This window comes from Chrysemys picta, chromosome 16, assembly GCF_011386835.1.
Source record: "Chrysemys picta bellii isolate R12L10 chromosome 16, ASM1138683v2, whole genome shotgun sequence".
Classification (NCBI taxonomy): domain Eukaryota; kingdom Metazoa; phylum Chordata; order Testudines; family Emydidae; genus Chrysemys; species Chrysemys picta.
The window spans coordinates 8,963,209-8,980,408 of record NC_088806.1 but is presented as its reverse complement, the minus strand read 5'-3'; the positions used below and the strand labels follow the sequence as shown (position 1 = coordinate 8,980,408).

Sequence of the window (17,200 nt, the reverse complement as noted above, 5' to 3'; positions counted from 1 at the left end):
GTCTGGGTCTGTTAACGAATCTCACCCGGCAGTGCCAGTTTCACCACCGCACGTATCAGCTGCACACATTGTTCTCTCTTCCCCTGGGAGAAAAGTCTCCTCTTCACCACAAAGAGATGATTCTGAGCCTCCCAGTAGCTCCCCTGATTCTAATCTTTCTGAGGAAAGTACCCGTTATTTTACTAGAAGTGTGGCACATGCACTCCAGGTTCCTTTAAGAGACCTGCCTGGAAATGCAGGACAGTTGGTCACAGTGCATGCCCCGTGGTCACCAGGAGATTTGAGAAACTTGGTGAAAGAATTTCCTAACATCAGGGAGGAACCAGAAAAGTTTAGAGACGAACTCCGGACGGTGGTTCAGTGTTATAATCCATCTTGGGCAGACATTAATCAACTCTTGCGAATGATCATGCCAGCCGAAGTTCGACAACGGCTTACCAGGCAGGCAGCCTGGCCAGCTGCCGACCCTGGAATTGATCGTAATTTGAGAGAGGCTAGGGACCGTCTCGTAAATGCTATCACGGAAGTCTGCCCTAAGAAGACAGATTGGACAAAGATTACTTATTGTAAACAGAATAAAGGAGAGTCCGCTGCTGATTATCTAGATAGGCTGACTAAGGTTTTTGAACAGCATTCGGGAATTGCTCAGCCAGCTGAAAATGCCAGAGAAGCCGTAGGGGCTGCTTTTGTTCAGGGACTCTTACCAAAGATTCAGCAGCAGTTAAGAACTATCTGCATTGGCTGGCAAACTAAACCCCTTTCTGAATTGGTGACAGTCGCCAATCATTGTGCAGCTTGCATAGAGCAGAAGAAAGAGACTACTGAAACAAAACTGTTGACCCTGCAGTTAGAAACTTATCAAAACCAGAGCCGTGGGGGAATGAGAGGAGGACGAGGACGAGGACGAGGTCGTGGGCGAGGAAGAGGGAAGGGTCCCTTGTATCCTGCCCAACCTAGGTACACTGCATGCCACATTTGTGGCCAAGAGGGTCACTGGAAAGATGCATGCCCAGCCCGATTGTCTCAGAACCCTCCACCTCCTTTCCCAAATCCTGAAGCATCTACCTTTACCCCACCAACTACCTCATACTAGGACAGCCTGAGGGAACGTAACTACATCATGAATCCTTTAATTCCCATTGATCAAGAAGGTCCTTTTGTAAACTGTGAAATTGAGGGACAAACTGTTACTTGTCTTGTGGATACTGGAGCTACTAGATCTGCTCTAAGATCCGAAGAGTTTCCCTCTGTTCCTTTGTCAACTTTGTCTGTAAATGCTGTGGGCATTTCAAATCAACCTGTTTCGCATCCTGTCACAAAACCCCTTGCTGTCTCACTAGGGCCCCTCGCTGACAAGCATGCATTCTTGCTCAGCCCCTCCTCTCCTGTGAATCTGCTGGGAAGGGATCTTTTGTGTAAATTAGGTTGTACTATCTATTGCACACCAGATGGCGTATTCTTACAGGTTCCTGATGAGAATACCAATCTAGTGTTGGCTACACTCCACATAGAGGAGCCAGCTAAATTACCAACAACTTGTAGCCCTGACCTTGTGCATTTGTTATCACAAGTTCCTCCTCATCTCTGGTCTCAGCATGCTAATGAAGTGGGACAGATTCGGACCGCTGAACCAGTTAAGATTTTTGTTGATCCTTCTAAAGCTTTGCCAAGAGTTCCCCAGTATCCTCTGCGTCCTGAGGCAGAGGAAGGTATAGCCCCAGTAATGGAGTCTTTATTACAGCAGGGTATTATTGTTGCTACCACCAGTTCTTGTAATACTCCTATCTTTCCTGTAAAGAAGCCAGGAAAGAACACTTATCGGTTTGTTCAAGATCTCCGCGCGATTAATGCTGTTGTTTTACCTTCCTTTCCTGTGGTTCCAAATCCAGCTACAATTCTTTCTTGTATTCCACCTTCAGCTACCTACTTTACTGTTGTGGACTTATGTTCAGCTTTCTTTTCTATCCCCATTCACCCTGAGAGTCAGTATCTGTTTGCCTTTACCTATAAAGGACGCCAGTACACCTGGACTCGGTTGCCCCAAGGGTATACTGAATCCCCTTCCTTGTTTTCCCAGATCCTGAAGAAGGATCTGGATGATGTGGTTTTTCCAGGTAAATCAGTGCTTATACAGTATGTGGATGATCTTTTGTTGGCATCCCTCTCTTTTGAATCTTGTAAAACTGATACTTTGATTCTTTTGACTGCTTTAGCTGCTAAGGGTCATAAGGCATCCCGGGAAAAACTACAGCTGTGTCAGCCCAAGGTTCATTACCTTGGTCATGATATTTCTCCTGGTACTCGTCATTTATCAGATTCTCGGATTTCAGCTATTCTAAACATGCCTAGGCCTGGAACTATTTCTCAAATGCGTACTTTTCTTGGCATGACTGGGTACTGTAGACAATGGATTTTAGGCTATGCAACAATGATTAAACCCTTACAGGATCTGACTAAGTCAGGTACCCCTGAGCCTCTTTCTTGGTCTCCAGAGGCTGAACAAGCTTTTGTTGCTATCAAGCAAAGTCTGTCCAGTGCACCAGCCCTGGGACTTCCTGATTATGCTAAACCCTTCACTCTTTTCTGTCATGAGCGTAATGGGTTTGCTTTGGCTGTATTAACGCAAAAGCACGGAGACAAACACCGTCCCATTGCTTATTACAGTACTGCCCTAGACGCTGTGGCAGCTGGATTTCCCCCTTGCCTGCGTGCTGTAGCTGCAGCAGCTCTTGCTGTTCAGGTATCTGAATCTATTGTCTTAGGATCTCCTTTGATTGTTGCTGTTCCTCATGCTGTGGCTGCTCTCTTGTTAAAATCTAAGACACAGCATCTATCCACTTCTCGTCTTACAAAATATGAGCTTGTCTTGTTGTCTTCATCTCATATTACTTTGGCTCGTTGCCCTGTTCTAAATCCTGCCTCCTTGTTGCCTGGGCCCGAAGACGGAGACCCACATGACTGTGTGTCTGTGACATCGGTTCTCTCTCGTCCAAGAGATGATTTACTAGATGTGCCTTTGCAAAATCCTGATCTTATTTACTTTGTAGATGGTTCGTGCTTACGAGATTCTAAGGGTAAATTGGTTGCTGGTTATGCTGTGTGTTCTGCACATGCTGTTATTGAAAGTGCTTTTCTTCCTTCTGTGTTTTCTGCTCAAGTGGCCGAACTTGTAGCTTTAACTCGAGCCTGCATTCTCGCTCAGGATCAAGCAGTTACAATCTATACAGACTCTCGTTATGCTTTTGGAGTGGTACATGATTATGGGTTGCTCTGGAAGTATAGAGGTTTTCTTACATCCACTGGTTCTCCTATTAAGAACAGTCTGTATGTCTCTGCTCTTTTAGATGCTCTTTTATTGCCCAAAGCTATAGCTGTCGTGAAATGTACAGCTCACCAGACCCCTCATGATGAAGTTACCCGTGGAAATGCTTTGGCAGACTCTGCAGCCAAAGCCGCGGCCCTTTCTGCACCTCAGGCTGAATATACTTGTGCTTTGATTGAACAGCCTCCACTAGCCTCCCTTGAGGATCTGGCCAAGATCCAGGAAGCTGCACCGGCAGCTGAGAAACGTTTTTGGAGTGCTAATGGCTGTATTCTACACCCTGATCATCTTTGGCGTGCCCCAGCTGGTCGCCTGGTTGCACCGAAGATGCTAATGCCCTATCTTGCTCGTGTATACCACGGAATGGCTCACGTGAGCAAAGGGGGGATGGTTGCTGCAGTTAACCGAGATTGGTGTGCATTTGGGTTCCCAGTCATTGCACATCACTATTGTCAACAATGTGTGATTTGTCAGCAGCATAACATTGGTAAAGCTGTTAAAGTTAGGCAGGCAGCTCACCCTCCCCCTTGGGGACCTTTTGTAAATATTCAGATTGATTTTATTCAACTGTCTAAATGTTGTGGCTATGAATATGTATTGGTTTTGGTGGATGTATTTTCAAATTGGGTTGAAGCTTTTCCCTGCAGGAAAGCAGATGCCAGGACTGTTGTGAAACTTCTGCTTAAAGATTTTGTACCACGATTTGGCATCCCTGTGAGTATCAACAGTGACCGTGGAACTCATTTTACTGGACAGATTGTAAAAGAGTTATGTGCAGCTTTGCAGACTCAACACAACCTTCACTGTCCCCACCATCCGCAGTCTGCTGGAACAGTGGAACGCCAGAATGGAATTCTGAAAAATAAACTGGCCAAGATTTGTGCTGAAACAAACTTGAAGTGGCCAGATGCCCTTCCTCTGGCACTAATGAGTATGAGGGCCACTCCTAATCGAAAGACTGGACTCAGCCCTCATGAGATTCTGACAGGGCGCCCGATGAGACTACCAACTGCGCCCCCACTGACCCTAGCTCAGATGGACATTCATTTAATGGATGACACAATGCTTAAGTATTGTCAGGCACTAATGAAATGTGTTAAGTCTTTCTATACACAGGTGAAAGAAGCACTACCCAAGGATCCTGTGCAGCCCTGCCATTCGCTGGAACCAGGAGACTGGGTCTACATAAAGGTCCATCAGCGAAAGACTGCCCTGGCTCCACGCTGGAAAGGCCCTTTCCAAGTCCTGTTAACTACCAACACTGCTGTGAAGTGCCAAGGACTGCCCACCTGGACCCATGCTTCGCACTGCAAAAAGACCCCTCCGCCTGGAGAGGATTCTCCAGCTGCTGATCAGCCTGTTTCTCCTGCTAACTCTGCTGTGCCTCCTGGACAGCAGGGAAAGAGGACAAGGTGAAGTGCTAGTAACCTCTCCCTTGTCCACTGACAGATCTACTGTGCCTTTGAATTCTTTTACAGGAACCACACCAGTACAGGGTGAAGTGCTAGTAACCTCTCCCCTGTATTATGGTGAATCACAACTGCTTTTGAAGAAGAAAAGAAGAAACACTCGCTCTGCTGAAACCACCAAAGTCCAGAACTTTCTAACTACAAAAGACATTAAGAACTGGCCCTGGTGGAAGAAACGAAGCATTGTTTATTGGCAAGGAGGGAACTGTGGGGAACGTTCCTGGGAATGTGGGGTCCAGTGGTGGGGTGGATTCTTTCCAGGATCAGGGCTTTGTGCTTATGGACAGGTACCTTCAGGATGCACTGCCCTCCCTAATTGGCTTTCAGATGATGAATATCAAAAACGCCTTGCCACTACAAAGACTACACCTACCACTAGTCCCTTGACCCTTGCCACCACCACTGTAACTTATCCAGATACAAACAGTACTACACATTCCAATGAAACTCATTGGCCAAGACTTTCACATCTCAGTGATTTACTGAAATTTTGCTCAGAGAAATTATTCTTTAAAGTTCAAAATAATGTATATGAGCAAACAATTGAATGGAAAACAAATGGATCTGTAGAGATAAAAGTACATGATATCACTACTAGTGAACCCCAAGAATTAATAACTGCAATTGATGGGTTCTATAGTGAAATAGATATGATGATTGTTCCTGGAATTTGTACTGTGTTAAATGAAAGAGGCCCTTATTGTTATTTGATCACCCAATTAGTGAACAATCAGACAAGCACTCAAAGAGTTTGTTCTGCCACTGGAAATTTTACCTGCATAGAAATGATTCCAGTGACTGATAATGTGACTTGTACCTTACTGCAATACACTCCATCTTATACCATTAATGTTAATGCCTCCCGGAAATACATAAAGGTATTTGACCAACAGATGTGGTATAGCACTACACCAAAGAGAGATGTAGTAGGATATCGATGGACTGTGATTAACACCACACTGGGAACTGTTAAATTTTCATTGCCCTTATCCAGTTTCCAGATTACCTCTACATACCCGAACTGTTCACAAGGGGCTGCCATTAGATTAGCACAACAGAGGGCTTGGGTTATTTCTTCTAGAAAGAGAAGAGACTTGACCGGATCCCTGTGGGATGGGGCCAATAGTGCAGCAGCAGTTTGGAATATTTTTAAGAACCAGGAACATGATGAGAAATTGGGACAACTAGAGAAGGCCATAGGCCTTGTTTCTGGAGCACAACTAACCCAGGTACAGGCTGGAGTTGGTGAGTTACATGTTATCTCCGCCCTTAGTTCTATGACCCAGAAGTTACTGACAGAGATGGTATTGAATATCACTGAGGCTGGGAAGGCATTGCAGTGGGATCTAGCATGCTCAGAGATTCAGGATTTTTTGAATGACCAGCTAATGGCCATTCGGAATGATCTAGAGCACCAGGCTTGGCCCACTGCCCTTACAGACACATCAGGAGTACCATCTGATCTGTGGCCATGGAGACATACTTGGAAACTTTCTGGGTGGAAGTGTGGACGTTCTCAGTGCTCCTTCCAAGCATATGGACCGGTACAGGGGGTGTGGGCTCCCACATACCGTATCCTGCCGGGTCCATGGGGAGGATGCATATGGGATTGGGTAATTCATCGAGACATCTGGGAAATCAGACCACCTGGTATGCCCAATCGATTTTTAGTTAGTGCTCCTAGGATTACACCTGACATTTGGATGGGGTTAGGTAACCTATGGACATTCTGGCCATTAGAACCCCCACAGCTTCAGTGTACACGTAAACTGAAGCCAGGAGAAGTTGTCACTGTCTATGACTACGTTTGCTGGGAGGGTAGGGGACAAGGAACTACCCTGACAGGACACTTACTCTTCCAAGCTAATGATAGCTGTGTGTATGTGAATGACACCATATCACAAGACATACATTTTAATCTCACTACCACTGCAGGCAATCATATCATTTACTGGCCTGCAGATAGAGTTTTTCAAGTAGCCCTTAGGTTCCAGATACCCTTTAATTGGACTAGCTTACTATCTGATAGATTTCAAAATTTGCTTTCATTGTTACCTGAGATCCAGAAAATCTCTGAGGTACAAGGGCAAATTCACATGCTTCAAAATGTATATCAAGTAGAAAAGTATGCCTTTCACACTGCTTATAGAGTATCTACCTTATGTACTAAATATGATGTATTGTGCTTTATGACAAAGGCTGTACAACAACCCCATTATAGTATTGCTATGGGAATGTTATTGCTTGTATTGTTATTAGTTAGTTTAGGATTATGTTATTGTTGTTGTAAAAGATGTAATAATAGTAATACCTTTCATGTTCATGCTAATCATGCATTGTCATTGCATCCAATCAAAACCCCTAAGGTTGAAGCATCTGATTTAGAATCAGAAGTCCAGGACTTGATGCAAATAGAGATTTGAGAATGTTTGTTGTACTAGAAGTACAAAAGGGGGGGTTGTGGAAGCAGAGAAAAGAACTGACAGAAAGAAACTGTAATGCATGACGTTTGTTAGCAAGAGTCAGGCTAACTGTAACCCTGTTAACGCGAGATTTGTAGAAGCGAGGATTGTGTGAGGCGGGTGAGAAAGAACTGTGTAAGAAGTTATGATGACCTCAGCATAGATAAAGTGTAGAAGACCTTGGGTAGATAAGGTATAGAAAATAATTGTATGTTGGCAAGAGTCAAAACAACTGAGGAAATGAGATATCAAGATGGCCTATGTATAAACAAAATGCCGCTGTCCCTCATTATTTCTGTAATGAAAGGTATAAATGCTTGCTGTAATTAGTTACCAGAGAGAGAGACCTGTCTGCTCTCCCTCTGCACATGTGAGAGTTAATAAACATCTGACTTGTTGCACCTAACAAAATAGTGAGAACTCAGTTTTTCTCCGACACATATATGGACCAACCCTGGGAACTATTAATTCCAATAACACCCACATTTTGAACTGTCTTCCTTACTTCACTGTAAAAGGAAGACGAAAGTTCATAAGATCTTACAATACCCTATAGTAACAAGTTGATGAAAAGTAGGTTAAATTATTTTCATCCATGAATGCCATGCACAGGTGCAAGAAGACCAACTACAGAAAATGTAATTAGTCCAAACAAAAGGAGGCTAATGATGTAGTTCAGGGCCAGTACTAAGATCTATGCTTGGTGAACAAGAAAACGTGGGAACAAAGTTACCTATGCCAAATTTGGTCTTAGGGATATGGATTTAATTAGTAAACAAAATAATAAAAAATAAACTATGCCACCCACTTTTATTCCTTTTCGGACTTTTAAAAAGAGATGGGGGAGGGGGAGAAAATCATCTCCCACCTCACCCCTGATATGGCAACACTGCTACTAAACTGATATATTTCTTTTCTGAGAGGCTTTGTTTTCATTATATTTTAACTTGCATAACCTCCTCTTTCTCCTCATGATGCATGATTATTAATTTGCACTTAATGTTGACCATAGTTCTATCCTGTTTCTCAGAAAGGCTATAAGGGCTTGTCAGTTAAAATATGTTCCAAAGAGACCCATTGCTCCCGTGATTAGTGACTTTCTTAAAGTCTCTCTGTGCTTGTAAGATAAACTATTTTTCTAAAAAGACCCTTCTTTTTAAGAGCAGCATTAGTAATGAAACCTACCCTGTTTCCCAAAAGCCACTGCCTCTGTGCCTTTACTCTCTGGTGCAACACCTTCAAATAATTCTGCTGAGGATGTTTCCAAGAAATTAATTATCATCGGGATGGCTAAGAATGCATTGGGGGAAAAAAATTAAGATTCTATCTAAAATGAATAAAATCATTCCTAGAAATATAAATTAATTAAAGCATAATGTAAGCATAAAAAAAAGTTTAGAGCAAAAAGTTAATTAAAAGAACCAAACATTGCATTCTTAAAGAAGTGCAGGTTATGCAAAAAAGAAATATTGAATTGCTGTTTTAACAAAATTAGATGCTAATAGCTGTTTTATTTATTTAAAGTGTAAAAATCAGCTACACCCTGTGTCACAAGAGGTAAATAGTGCACTAAAATAATTATAAGTTAAAAAATTTGAATTCATTACCAATTTAAAAAGTCACAACAACAAAAGTCTATATATTTTATTTAAAAAGCCAAAAAACTCTACCTATACCAACAAACTTTCAAATAAATATGTTTAAAAAAAAGCTCAGCCTTTGTATTTTAAAAAAAAAAGCGAGCAGCCACTCAAAAACAGGAAAAGTTGTCAAAGACCTTAGTGGTCTTTAAAAAAGAGCTTTAAAATTAGACTATGTAAACTTAATTAAAAACACTATTAATATTACTGCAATTGAAACTGCAAAATAAAATTCTTAAAATTAATGTAGTCAGTAAAAAATGCAATAATTAAAGAAAATAAAGGCAAAAAAATTAATAAATACTAAAAAAACTGCAAAACACTTTAAATGCTTACGTGATATTGATGAGCTAAAATATTTAAGAGAAGTCAGTTGAAAATATAGTGGTGCAAGAACAAAGTAACATCGCTTCCCATTGTTACACAATTTCCAGGTGCTGGAGGCTGCGATCCCCTGTGGTTAACATGGTTATTAATCTGAAATCTCCCCATGGCCAGTCAGAGACAGACACGTACCTGTGTCGCTCCCCAGCGCCCGTCGCAGTGTCTCTAGGGGAAGGAGACGATGGGAGAGGTGAGAATTCAGGCCCTCGCATTCATGGAGAAATCCCCATTGCTTATTAATGTAACTGCAGTTAACTACGAGATGGTGACAGAGATCAGAGGCCGATAACGCAGCCACTGCAGACAGAGCCAGCCCCACAGGGCTACTCCCATGGGGAAGGGCGACTCACTGAGTTGGGCTGTGAGATGGAGCCGAGGATCAGTGACATCACTAGAGTCCCCGTCTCCTTCCCAGGGTGAGGGTCACTCTAGCCAGAGGAGACACCACCCCCAGACTCCAATTCACCTTTGAATCCCAGCAGCACCTCCTGCAGCATGGCACTTTTCAGAGAGAAATCGCTGAGTCTCTTCTCCAGCTCCATTAACCCCGGCTCCGGCTTCCGAAACATCCCGACCTCCCTGCTGGGGAAAGGAGGGGTGAGAAATAGGCCTGAACCCCAGACCCTGAGCCCAGGAACCCCCAAACTCCAGGAAACCTGGCTCTGAGCTTTGTAGGCTGAGATGGTCATTGTCATGGTGAGTCACCTCAACCCTGTGCTCCCCAGCGAGATGGGAAGTGGGGAGACACTAGAGCAAGGAATGGAGACATTGTTCAGGAGCTTTCTCAGGGATGCTCTGGTTCTGTGGGGTGCTGAGCCACCTCCCACACTGGTTTACTGCAGTAACAAGGGGCACCAGCACTGGGATTATGTAGAAAGGGAGGAGACACAGACTAAAGAGTGGGCAGGTCCTACAGGCTGACAGTGGCCACAGACAGAGCCCAGGTCTTCAGCAGGGAATGAACGTGGGCCCTTAAATAACAAACCCTCGAGCCCTTCAGCTGAAGCAGTAACCCTGGGGCATCCAGCTCATTTGGCAGAGAGGGCCATATTGCACTGTCCGTTAAGGCCAGTGAGCCAGGGCATCAGTTTAGGACTCTGTGCCCTGCTCCATTCACAGCAGAACACCCACTGTTCTCCATGGGACACCCACGTACAAGGAACAAGGGGAGAATCTGCCCTTCGTATCTGAAATATAATTTTAGCTCTTATTATTTTGCCAAGTCTTTGTCTGGCACACTCAGTATCACTCAGGAGGAAAACAGCCCCCTCCCGGACACCCCTGTTGGGCCCCTGCTAGTTCTTCCCTGTGTTTCCCTTCCTTTCCCATCCTCCTTTCTCCATTTCTCTCTTGCTTCCTTGTCCTTGTGTCTCTCCTCTTTTCTTCCCTCCCCACAGAAACCCCCTATTCCCACCCCACAAAGGCTTCACTCCCACCCCCTCCTCGTTCCACCTGCTCAAGTGATCAGCCACAGAACGTTTAATGTTGACATCGAAGTGTCGTCATTTCAGTTGACACCACGATGACATTAACAGGGGACAGGAGAGTTCACGCTCTCAGAGCTACAGCTTCAGGCTGCTACCAGCCCCAGCAAGGCAACACTGTCTCCGTTTACACTGCAGAGGTGCTAAGGGCCAGGAACTCACTTTAAAAAATGTGAAAGCTGAGATTCTGCACCCTCTGAATATGTGATGCGGCCACATCAGTCCAGGAGACAGGCCTGGTCTGTCCCATCGACCCTATGTCTAGCAGTCCTGCTGTGACCTCATTAGCGATCAGACAGTAAACGGCTCTTCTCCTACCCAAGTCAGCCACTACGGGAGACAGAATCACACGCTCCAAGGGCAGGGGGCAGCTTCCTATTCAGTGCAGTTATCAAACCTAACGTCCCATGAGGGGGAGGGAAATGGAGCCCAGGACTTACCTGCTCCTAGTGCTCCCAGCACCCTAAAGAGGGAGACAAAGAGGAGGCAGTCAGTGGGAGTGTCCCTGGGTGGGGAGGTCTCCTGGTCTGCAGAGGTCACCACTGAAGCCTCGGGTAGTACGGGAATTTCAGGTTTACATTCCCAGAGCAGCTGCCACCCCCTACCAGGGACTTTCCCCTACACAGCCCCAGCAATCCCTGCAGGCAGGTCGCCACTGCGGAAAGCTTCTCCCCGGGCACTTTACAGGCAGAAGATATTTCTCTGCATTGAGAATCAAATTCCGCCCAGTGCTGAGAGATCCAGAAGGCCCCTGGCCCCACTAAACCCATTAACCTGCAGTGGGAGGGGCCTTAGGCCTGCTCGGGACCTCAGCATGGTGGGGGAGGGGATTTCACTCTCCAAGTGCAAATGCAGACAGACATTTCCAGGAGAGAAGGTCTTGGGGCTGCAGCATCCAGGACTCCCAGGACCCATCCCTGGCACCACTGCTAGACTCACTGTGTGACCTTGGGCAGGGCTCTGCCCCTTCCTCTGCCTCACTTTCCCCATTTGTCCCGTAGGGATAATGCCCCTGACCCCACTTTGTAAAGTGCTTTGGGGTCTAGGGCTCAGAAGCTCCTATAGAAACACTGCGTATGATCACTGCAATGACAGCCTGACCTGCAGGGGTTGGCTCAGCGGCTGCTTCCCCTTCTCTCCTCCCCTCTCACTGAGCAGGGAAATCTCCCAGGACAGGCTGCAGATGCCCTCATCCCTTCTCTGGACAATGGCTCTCTCTAGCTCTTCCAGCCGGGACAGCATCCACTGCTCCTGCCCCTCCAAAAACCCTCGCAGCTCCTTCCACTCCCAGATGATCTTCCGCCTCTCAGCTTCCGTCTGTTTCTGCAACAGGGAGAGGGTGGCTCAGTAACAGGGGAACATAGAACATAAGAACGGACATACTGGGTCAGACCAATGGTCCATCTACCCCACTATCCTGTCTTCTGACAGTGGCCAATGCCTGGTGCTCCAGAGGGAATGAACAGAACAGGGAATCATCAAGTGATCCATCCCCTGTTGCCCATTCCCAGCTTCTGACAAAGAGAGCTTAGGAACACCATCCCTGCCTATCCTGGCTAATGGCTATTGATGGACCCGTCCTCCATGCACTTCTCTAGTTTTTTTTTTAACCGAGTTAGTATCTTGGCAAAGAGTTCCACAGGTTGACTGTCCGTTGTGTGAAGAAATACTTCCTATTGTTTGTTTTAAACCTGCTGCATATTCATTTCACTGAGTGACCCCAGTTCTTGTGTTATGAGAAGGAGTAAATAACACTTCCTTATTTACTTTTGCCACAGCAGTCATGATTTCATAGACCTCCATCATATCCCCCCCTTAGTCGTCTCTTTTCCAAGGTGAACAGTCTCAGGCTTTGTCTACACTGGCACTTCGTCAGCAAAACTTGTTATTCAGGAGTGTTAACACCACCCCCCCCGAATAACACATTTTTACCGATGAAAAGCGCCAGGGTGAACAGCGCTTTGTCGGCAGGAGCGCTCTCGTACCAACAAAGCTGCTGCCGCTTGTGGGGGGTGGAAGATTTTTGTCGGCAGAAGACCTCTCTCCTGCCAACAAACAGCAGCTACACTGCGCGCCTTTTAGCAGCACGGCTGTAGCGGCACAGCCGTGTTGCTAAAAGCTATGTAGTGTAGCCATAGCCTCAGTCTTATTAATCTCTCCTCATACAGAAGCTATTCCGTACCCTTCATCATTTTGTTGCTATTTTCTGAACCTTTTCCAATTCCAAAGTATCTTTTTTGAGATGGGGTGACCAGATCTGCATACAGTATTCAAGATGTGGACGTACCATGGATTTAAACAGAGGCATTATGATATTTTCTCTCTTATTATCTATCCCTTTCCTAATGATTCCCAACATTCTGTTGACTTTTTTGACAGCTGCTGCACATTGAGTGGATGTTTCCAGAGAACTATCCACAGTGACTCCAAGTGGTAACAGCTAATTTAGACCCCATCATATTATGTGTATTTGATATGACCTTTTCCAATGTGCATTACTTTGCATTTATCAACATTGAAATTCATCTGCTCGGTAACTGGGGAAAATCATAAATGCGTCTCGGGGCAGGTGGCAGAGTTATTTACCAGAACACAAGATCTCTTGTGGTGAGTAATGGGAAGTTCATTTATCCTGGGAAGGGAGGAGGGCTCAGGGCTGGGGTGAGCTGTACATCACCAACAGTAGGGACTCTTTTCCCCAAAACCTCATCAACTTGCACTGAGCCAAATCCTCCATCTCTGCAGCCCACATTTCATCTCCTTCCCCACCATCCTCCCTAGGAGCTAGAAAGGATCCCTGGTCATTGTGACATCCAGACAGCCCATGGGCAGGTCTCTGGGCTAACACAGACTGACCTTCTCCTGCCCAGCAGCCTCCTGGATCCTAAGGGCATCATGTTAGGCCCGTGACCCTGCCCTCTCCCTGGGCTCCAGTGGGGATGGTTCTCTGGCTGAGGCTGGCAGGATGGGCCCTGCATTCACCAGGTCATTCTTATGCCAGGCAAACCTAAGTGGCGGGGAGCTCTGGGCACCTACCAGCAGCTCCTCGCTGTGCCGCTCCTCCTCGGCTTTGGCTGCTTCTCTCTCTTTTCCCAGAGGGGCCAGATGCGTTTTTGGTACCTCCTGGAAGAAGCAGGGGAGGGAGGGTTAGAAACTGCTGTAAAGGGCCTCCCAGCTGTCAGATTTCATGGCCCATCCTGCCCTGCAGACTCCAGTGCAGAGTCGCTGGGACTCAGACTGAGAGGAGATGGTGAAACAGGGAGCAGCTTTCCCAGAGAAAAGGCAGGACCCCAGGCTGCAGTGACGGGGTGCAGCCCAATCCCCAGCTCCCCACATGACCGGGGCCTCACCAACACCCCAAGCAGCCAACTTCAGACAGTCCCCCACTTTCCCCAGCTCCAACCCCCAAAGCTCCCGCAGGGCCAGATCTGGACTTGGAGCCCCCCAAAATCCCCAATCCCCAGCCCTGACCCCCCAGCACACCCCAAACTCCCAGCAGCCCCAGTCCCCAGTACCAGCCGCTTCTTCCACCCCACAGCCCGGCTCTGACACCCCAGATCCACCCCCCAGATCCCCCATCCCCTCGCTCCTGGGCTCCGAGCTCTGCAGCCGAGCCGCGCTCCAGGCCCCTCCTGCAGCTCCCAGCCCAGCCGCTCCCGGGCTCCGTCGCCCCGGCCCCGCAGCAGAGGCTGCTCCGCTCCGTCCCGCCCTGGACACTCGCCCCGGGCAGCCCCTCTCCGGCCGCGGGGAGCTCGGGGACCCACCCGGGCAGGGGGCGAACCAGGCAGCCGGGCCCGGCCCCTCCTGGCAGGAGCGTGTCCGCCCCACGCGTGTCTCTGCCCACCCGGGCCCTGCCCGCTCCGCGCTGCCCCCGGACCCACGGCGCTGCCCCGCGGGCTGCAGGGCTGGAGCAGCCTCCGCGCTGCGCTCCCGGCCCCGGCCATGGCCCCGCTGCAAAAACAAAGGTTTCCCGGGCTGGGGCAGGAAGGGGCGGCTCCTCCCGGGGCCTGGCCCTGCCCCGCCGGGCCCCTCGCAGGGGGTTTGTGACACTCGGGGAATCGGGGAATCCTCAACCTGGAGGGGGCAGGAGACTGGCTGGATCTTACCAGGAGAAAAGCAGGGGGAGGGGCTGGTTTTGCTGAATCATCAGACTAAGGAGACCCCGGCAGAGAATGCAGAGACCACATTTCAGTTCAGCGTTGGAGATGTGACACAACACATGTACAATCACCTTCCTCTAAAGCGTCTAAATCCCATGGGCACAACTCTCCAGTGCACAGCCTGTGAGCTCAGCCAACTAAGGAGAGCAGCACTGTGAATGAGTCATGGAGGCATCTACCTGTACAGCAAAGTGGCGCAGTGGAAGTGTGCTGGGCCCATAACCTAGAGTTCAAGGGATCACAACCCTCCTTTGCTAGCCCGTCTTTTATTAGTTACAGCCCTGGAAATAATTCCACCTGCCTTTATTTGTTCCTGAGAGAAAAGAGGAGCAAATTCTTTCACTGTTTGCTTCCACAGCGATTAAAGGAAGGAATAAACCCCCAGCAGAGCCCTACCCCACAGACCCCACAGGGCTTCCCCTGCCTGCAGTGGTCAAAGTGGCAGCAGGGCCCCTGGGGCTTCCCCCTCCCCGTGGCACAATATGCCCTTTGGGACTTTCCCCCTCCCCACCCAGCAGTGGTGCTGTGGGCCCCCTGGACTTCCGCCCCCCACAAGATTCAATCAGGGGTATTTATGGTATAGGTCGGGGGCCATGATTTTTTGTTTCTTGTCCATGAGCTGTCTATGACATTTACTAAAAATACTCGTGATTAAATCATAACCTTAGCTATGCCTCCAGTCACATGGTTTCTTCTGCAGCAGGGCATCCTTTCCTGGAAGAGCAGTGTGGTATTTCCTGGGCAGAGGCAGCCTGATGCATACTCTGCAAGCCATCTGCAAGATTCAAACTTTACTCCTGGGTGCAGAATCTCCTTAGGAGTGAAACCTACTCAAGGAACCTTCTTGGATTGTCACTGCTTGGTTAACCACTCAGCCACCACACCAATGCTCAGAGAGAGTGCCAAGCCCTACTGCTATGCGGGGCTGGGGTTGGGTCATACACATTCAGACTATACACTCCCCCAGCTCCAAACCACTGCTGATTTCCCATTTAGGACATTAGCCTTTACTGACAAGGTTTGTCTGTGTTCTTTCTTTTAGCTCACGTTGCTAGTTAGAAGGATCAGTATTGATTTTTTCCCAAAAAATACACAACCCCCTAAACCTGCTTTTAGCAATCAGAATAATTTAGTGTCACCTTATTTTTGCCTGTCCAGTACAAAAGAAGAGGCTTTTGTGGGTTTCCTGACTCAGAGGATGAAAATGAACGTGTGTCAGTCCGTTCTGCAGTGGATCGTTATCGAACGGAACCCGTCATTGGCATTGGTAGTGTAGACACAGCCTCAGACTCGGTGCTTGCGAGTGGGGAAGTGTTGCCTCTAGAGGCACCCAGGGGTGGTGTGGAATTGTCCCAGGTCACTGGGTGGGGGCTTGAGCAGGTTCTGTGTTGTTGAAAAAGAACCCGAGATATTGAACCCGGCCTGTGTTGCTGCCCACTCCAACTGGCTGAAGGGTCACAGAAAGAAGCAGGGGGGGAGGGGAGGAGCACCATGAATTTCTGCAACTATTCAGTGAGCAGGGGCCTGGCAGGAAGGAAATACCTGTGCAAGCCCCCTTGGCAAAGAGGGGATCTGTGATGTCCTCTGCACTGGAGATACAGGCCAGGATGGGGCAGTAAATGGAGAGGGGCAGATTTGGGAGTTGGGAACCCTCTCCCCAGGTATTTCCCCTGCAGGCCTTTTTCAGTGTCTCTCTCTCCTCTTTCCCTGTCTAACCCAGCGGTTCTCAAACTTTTTGAACTGATGACCCATTTCACAAAGCAAGCATCTGAGTGTGACCCCCCCCTTGTCAATTCAAAACACATTTTTTATATTTAACATTATTTAAAATGCTTAATTTATAACCCGGTTCTTTAAAATTAATTTAACTTTTCTCACCACTTTTAAATAAGCCTAAAATACACTTTGATTGAATTATTGTTAAAAGCAGAATTTTAAAAAAAATACTGTTTAATACTGGAGCTGTGAAGACATTTGTCAATATCACTTTTCTCAGCAGACTTTGCGCTCCATTGCCACCCTCACTTCTGTGCTGCTGTCGCTGCCTGCAGAGCTGGGGGCTTGTGACCTCCACATAATAACCTCGCAGCCCCCCCCCCCGGGGCTGTAACCCCCAGTCTGAGAACTCCTGGGCTGCCCCCTTCCCCCTCTGGCTGGGACACTTGATCCCTTGTCCCGTTTCCCGGGGGGCACGTGCTCTCCTGGAGCTGGATCGGCCCCTCCTGAGGGGAGCCAGAGGGGGGGGGGGGGCGGCGAGCGCTGCAGCCCGGGTGGGTTTT

At 47.7% G+C, this 17,200-nt stretch overlaps 1 protein-coding gene across 14 annotated transcripts in view; it reads right to left on the bottom strand.

Moving 5' to 3' along the window:
* The window catches only part of LOC101942091 (zinc finger protein 154-like), a 33,685-nt gene extending 18,900 nt beyond the window's left edge, over positions 1-14,785 (bottom strand). For 2 of the 14 annotated variants that reach the window (XR_010593141.1, XM_065569691.1), the window contains exons 1-7: positions 14,526-14,778; positions 13,798-13,884; positions 11,863-12,084; positions 11,202-11,224; positions 9,744-9,859; positions 9,410-9,442; positions 8,439-8,543 (exon numbers count right to left, since the gene is read on the bottom strand). Coding sequence is in view for 13 of the 14 variants with exons in the window: in XM_065569691.1 (XP_065425763.1) it covers positions 8,439-8,543; positions 9,410-9,442; positions 9,744-9,859; positions 11,202-11,224; positions 11,863-12,084; positions 13,798-13,884; positions 14,526-14,705 (766 nt within the window). In the remaining variant the exon portion in view is untranslated. Of the gene's footprint in view, positions 1-8,438; positions 8,544-9,409; positions 9,443-9,743; positions 9,860-11,201; positions 11,225-11,862; positions 12,085-13,797; positions 13,885-14,525 lie in introns of all 14 variants that reach the window. The other 12 variants (XM_065569698.1, XM_065569693.1, XM_065569692.1 and 9 more) reach the window with 12 other exon arrangements.
* Positions 14,786-17,200: the final 2,415 nt, after the last annotated feature.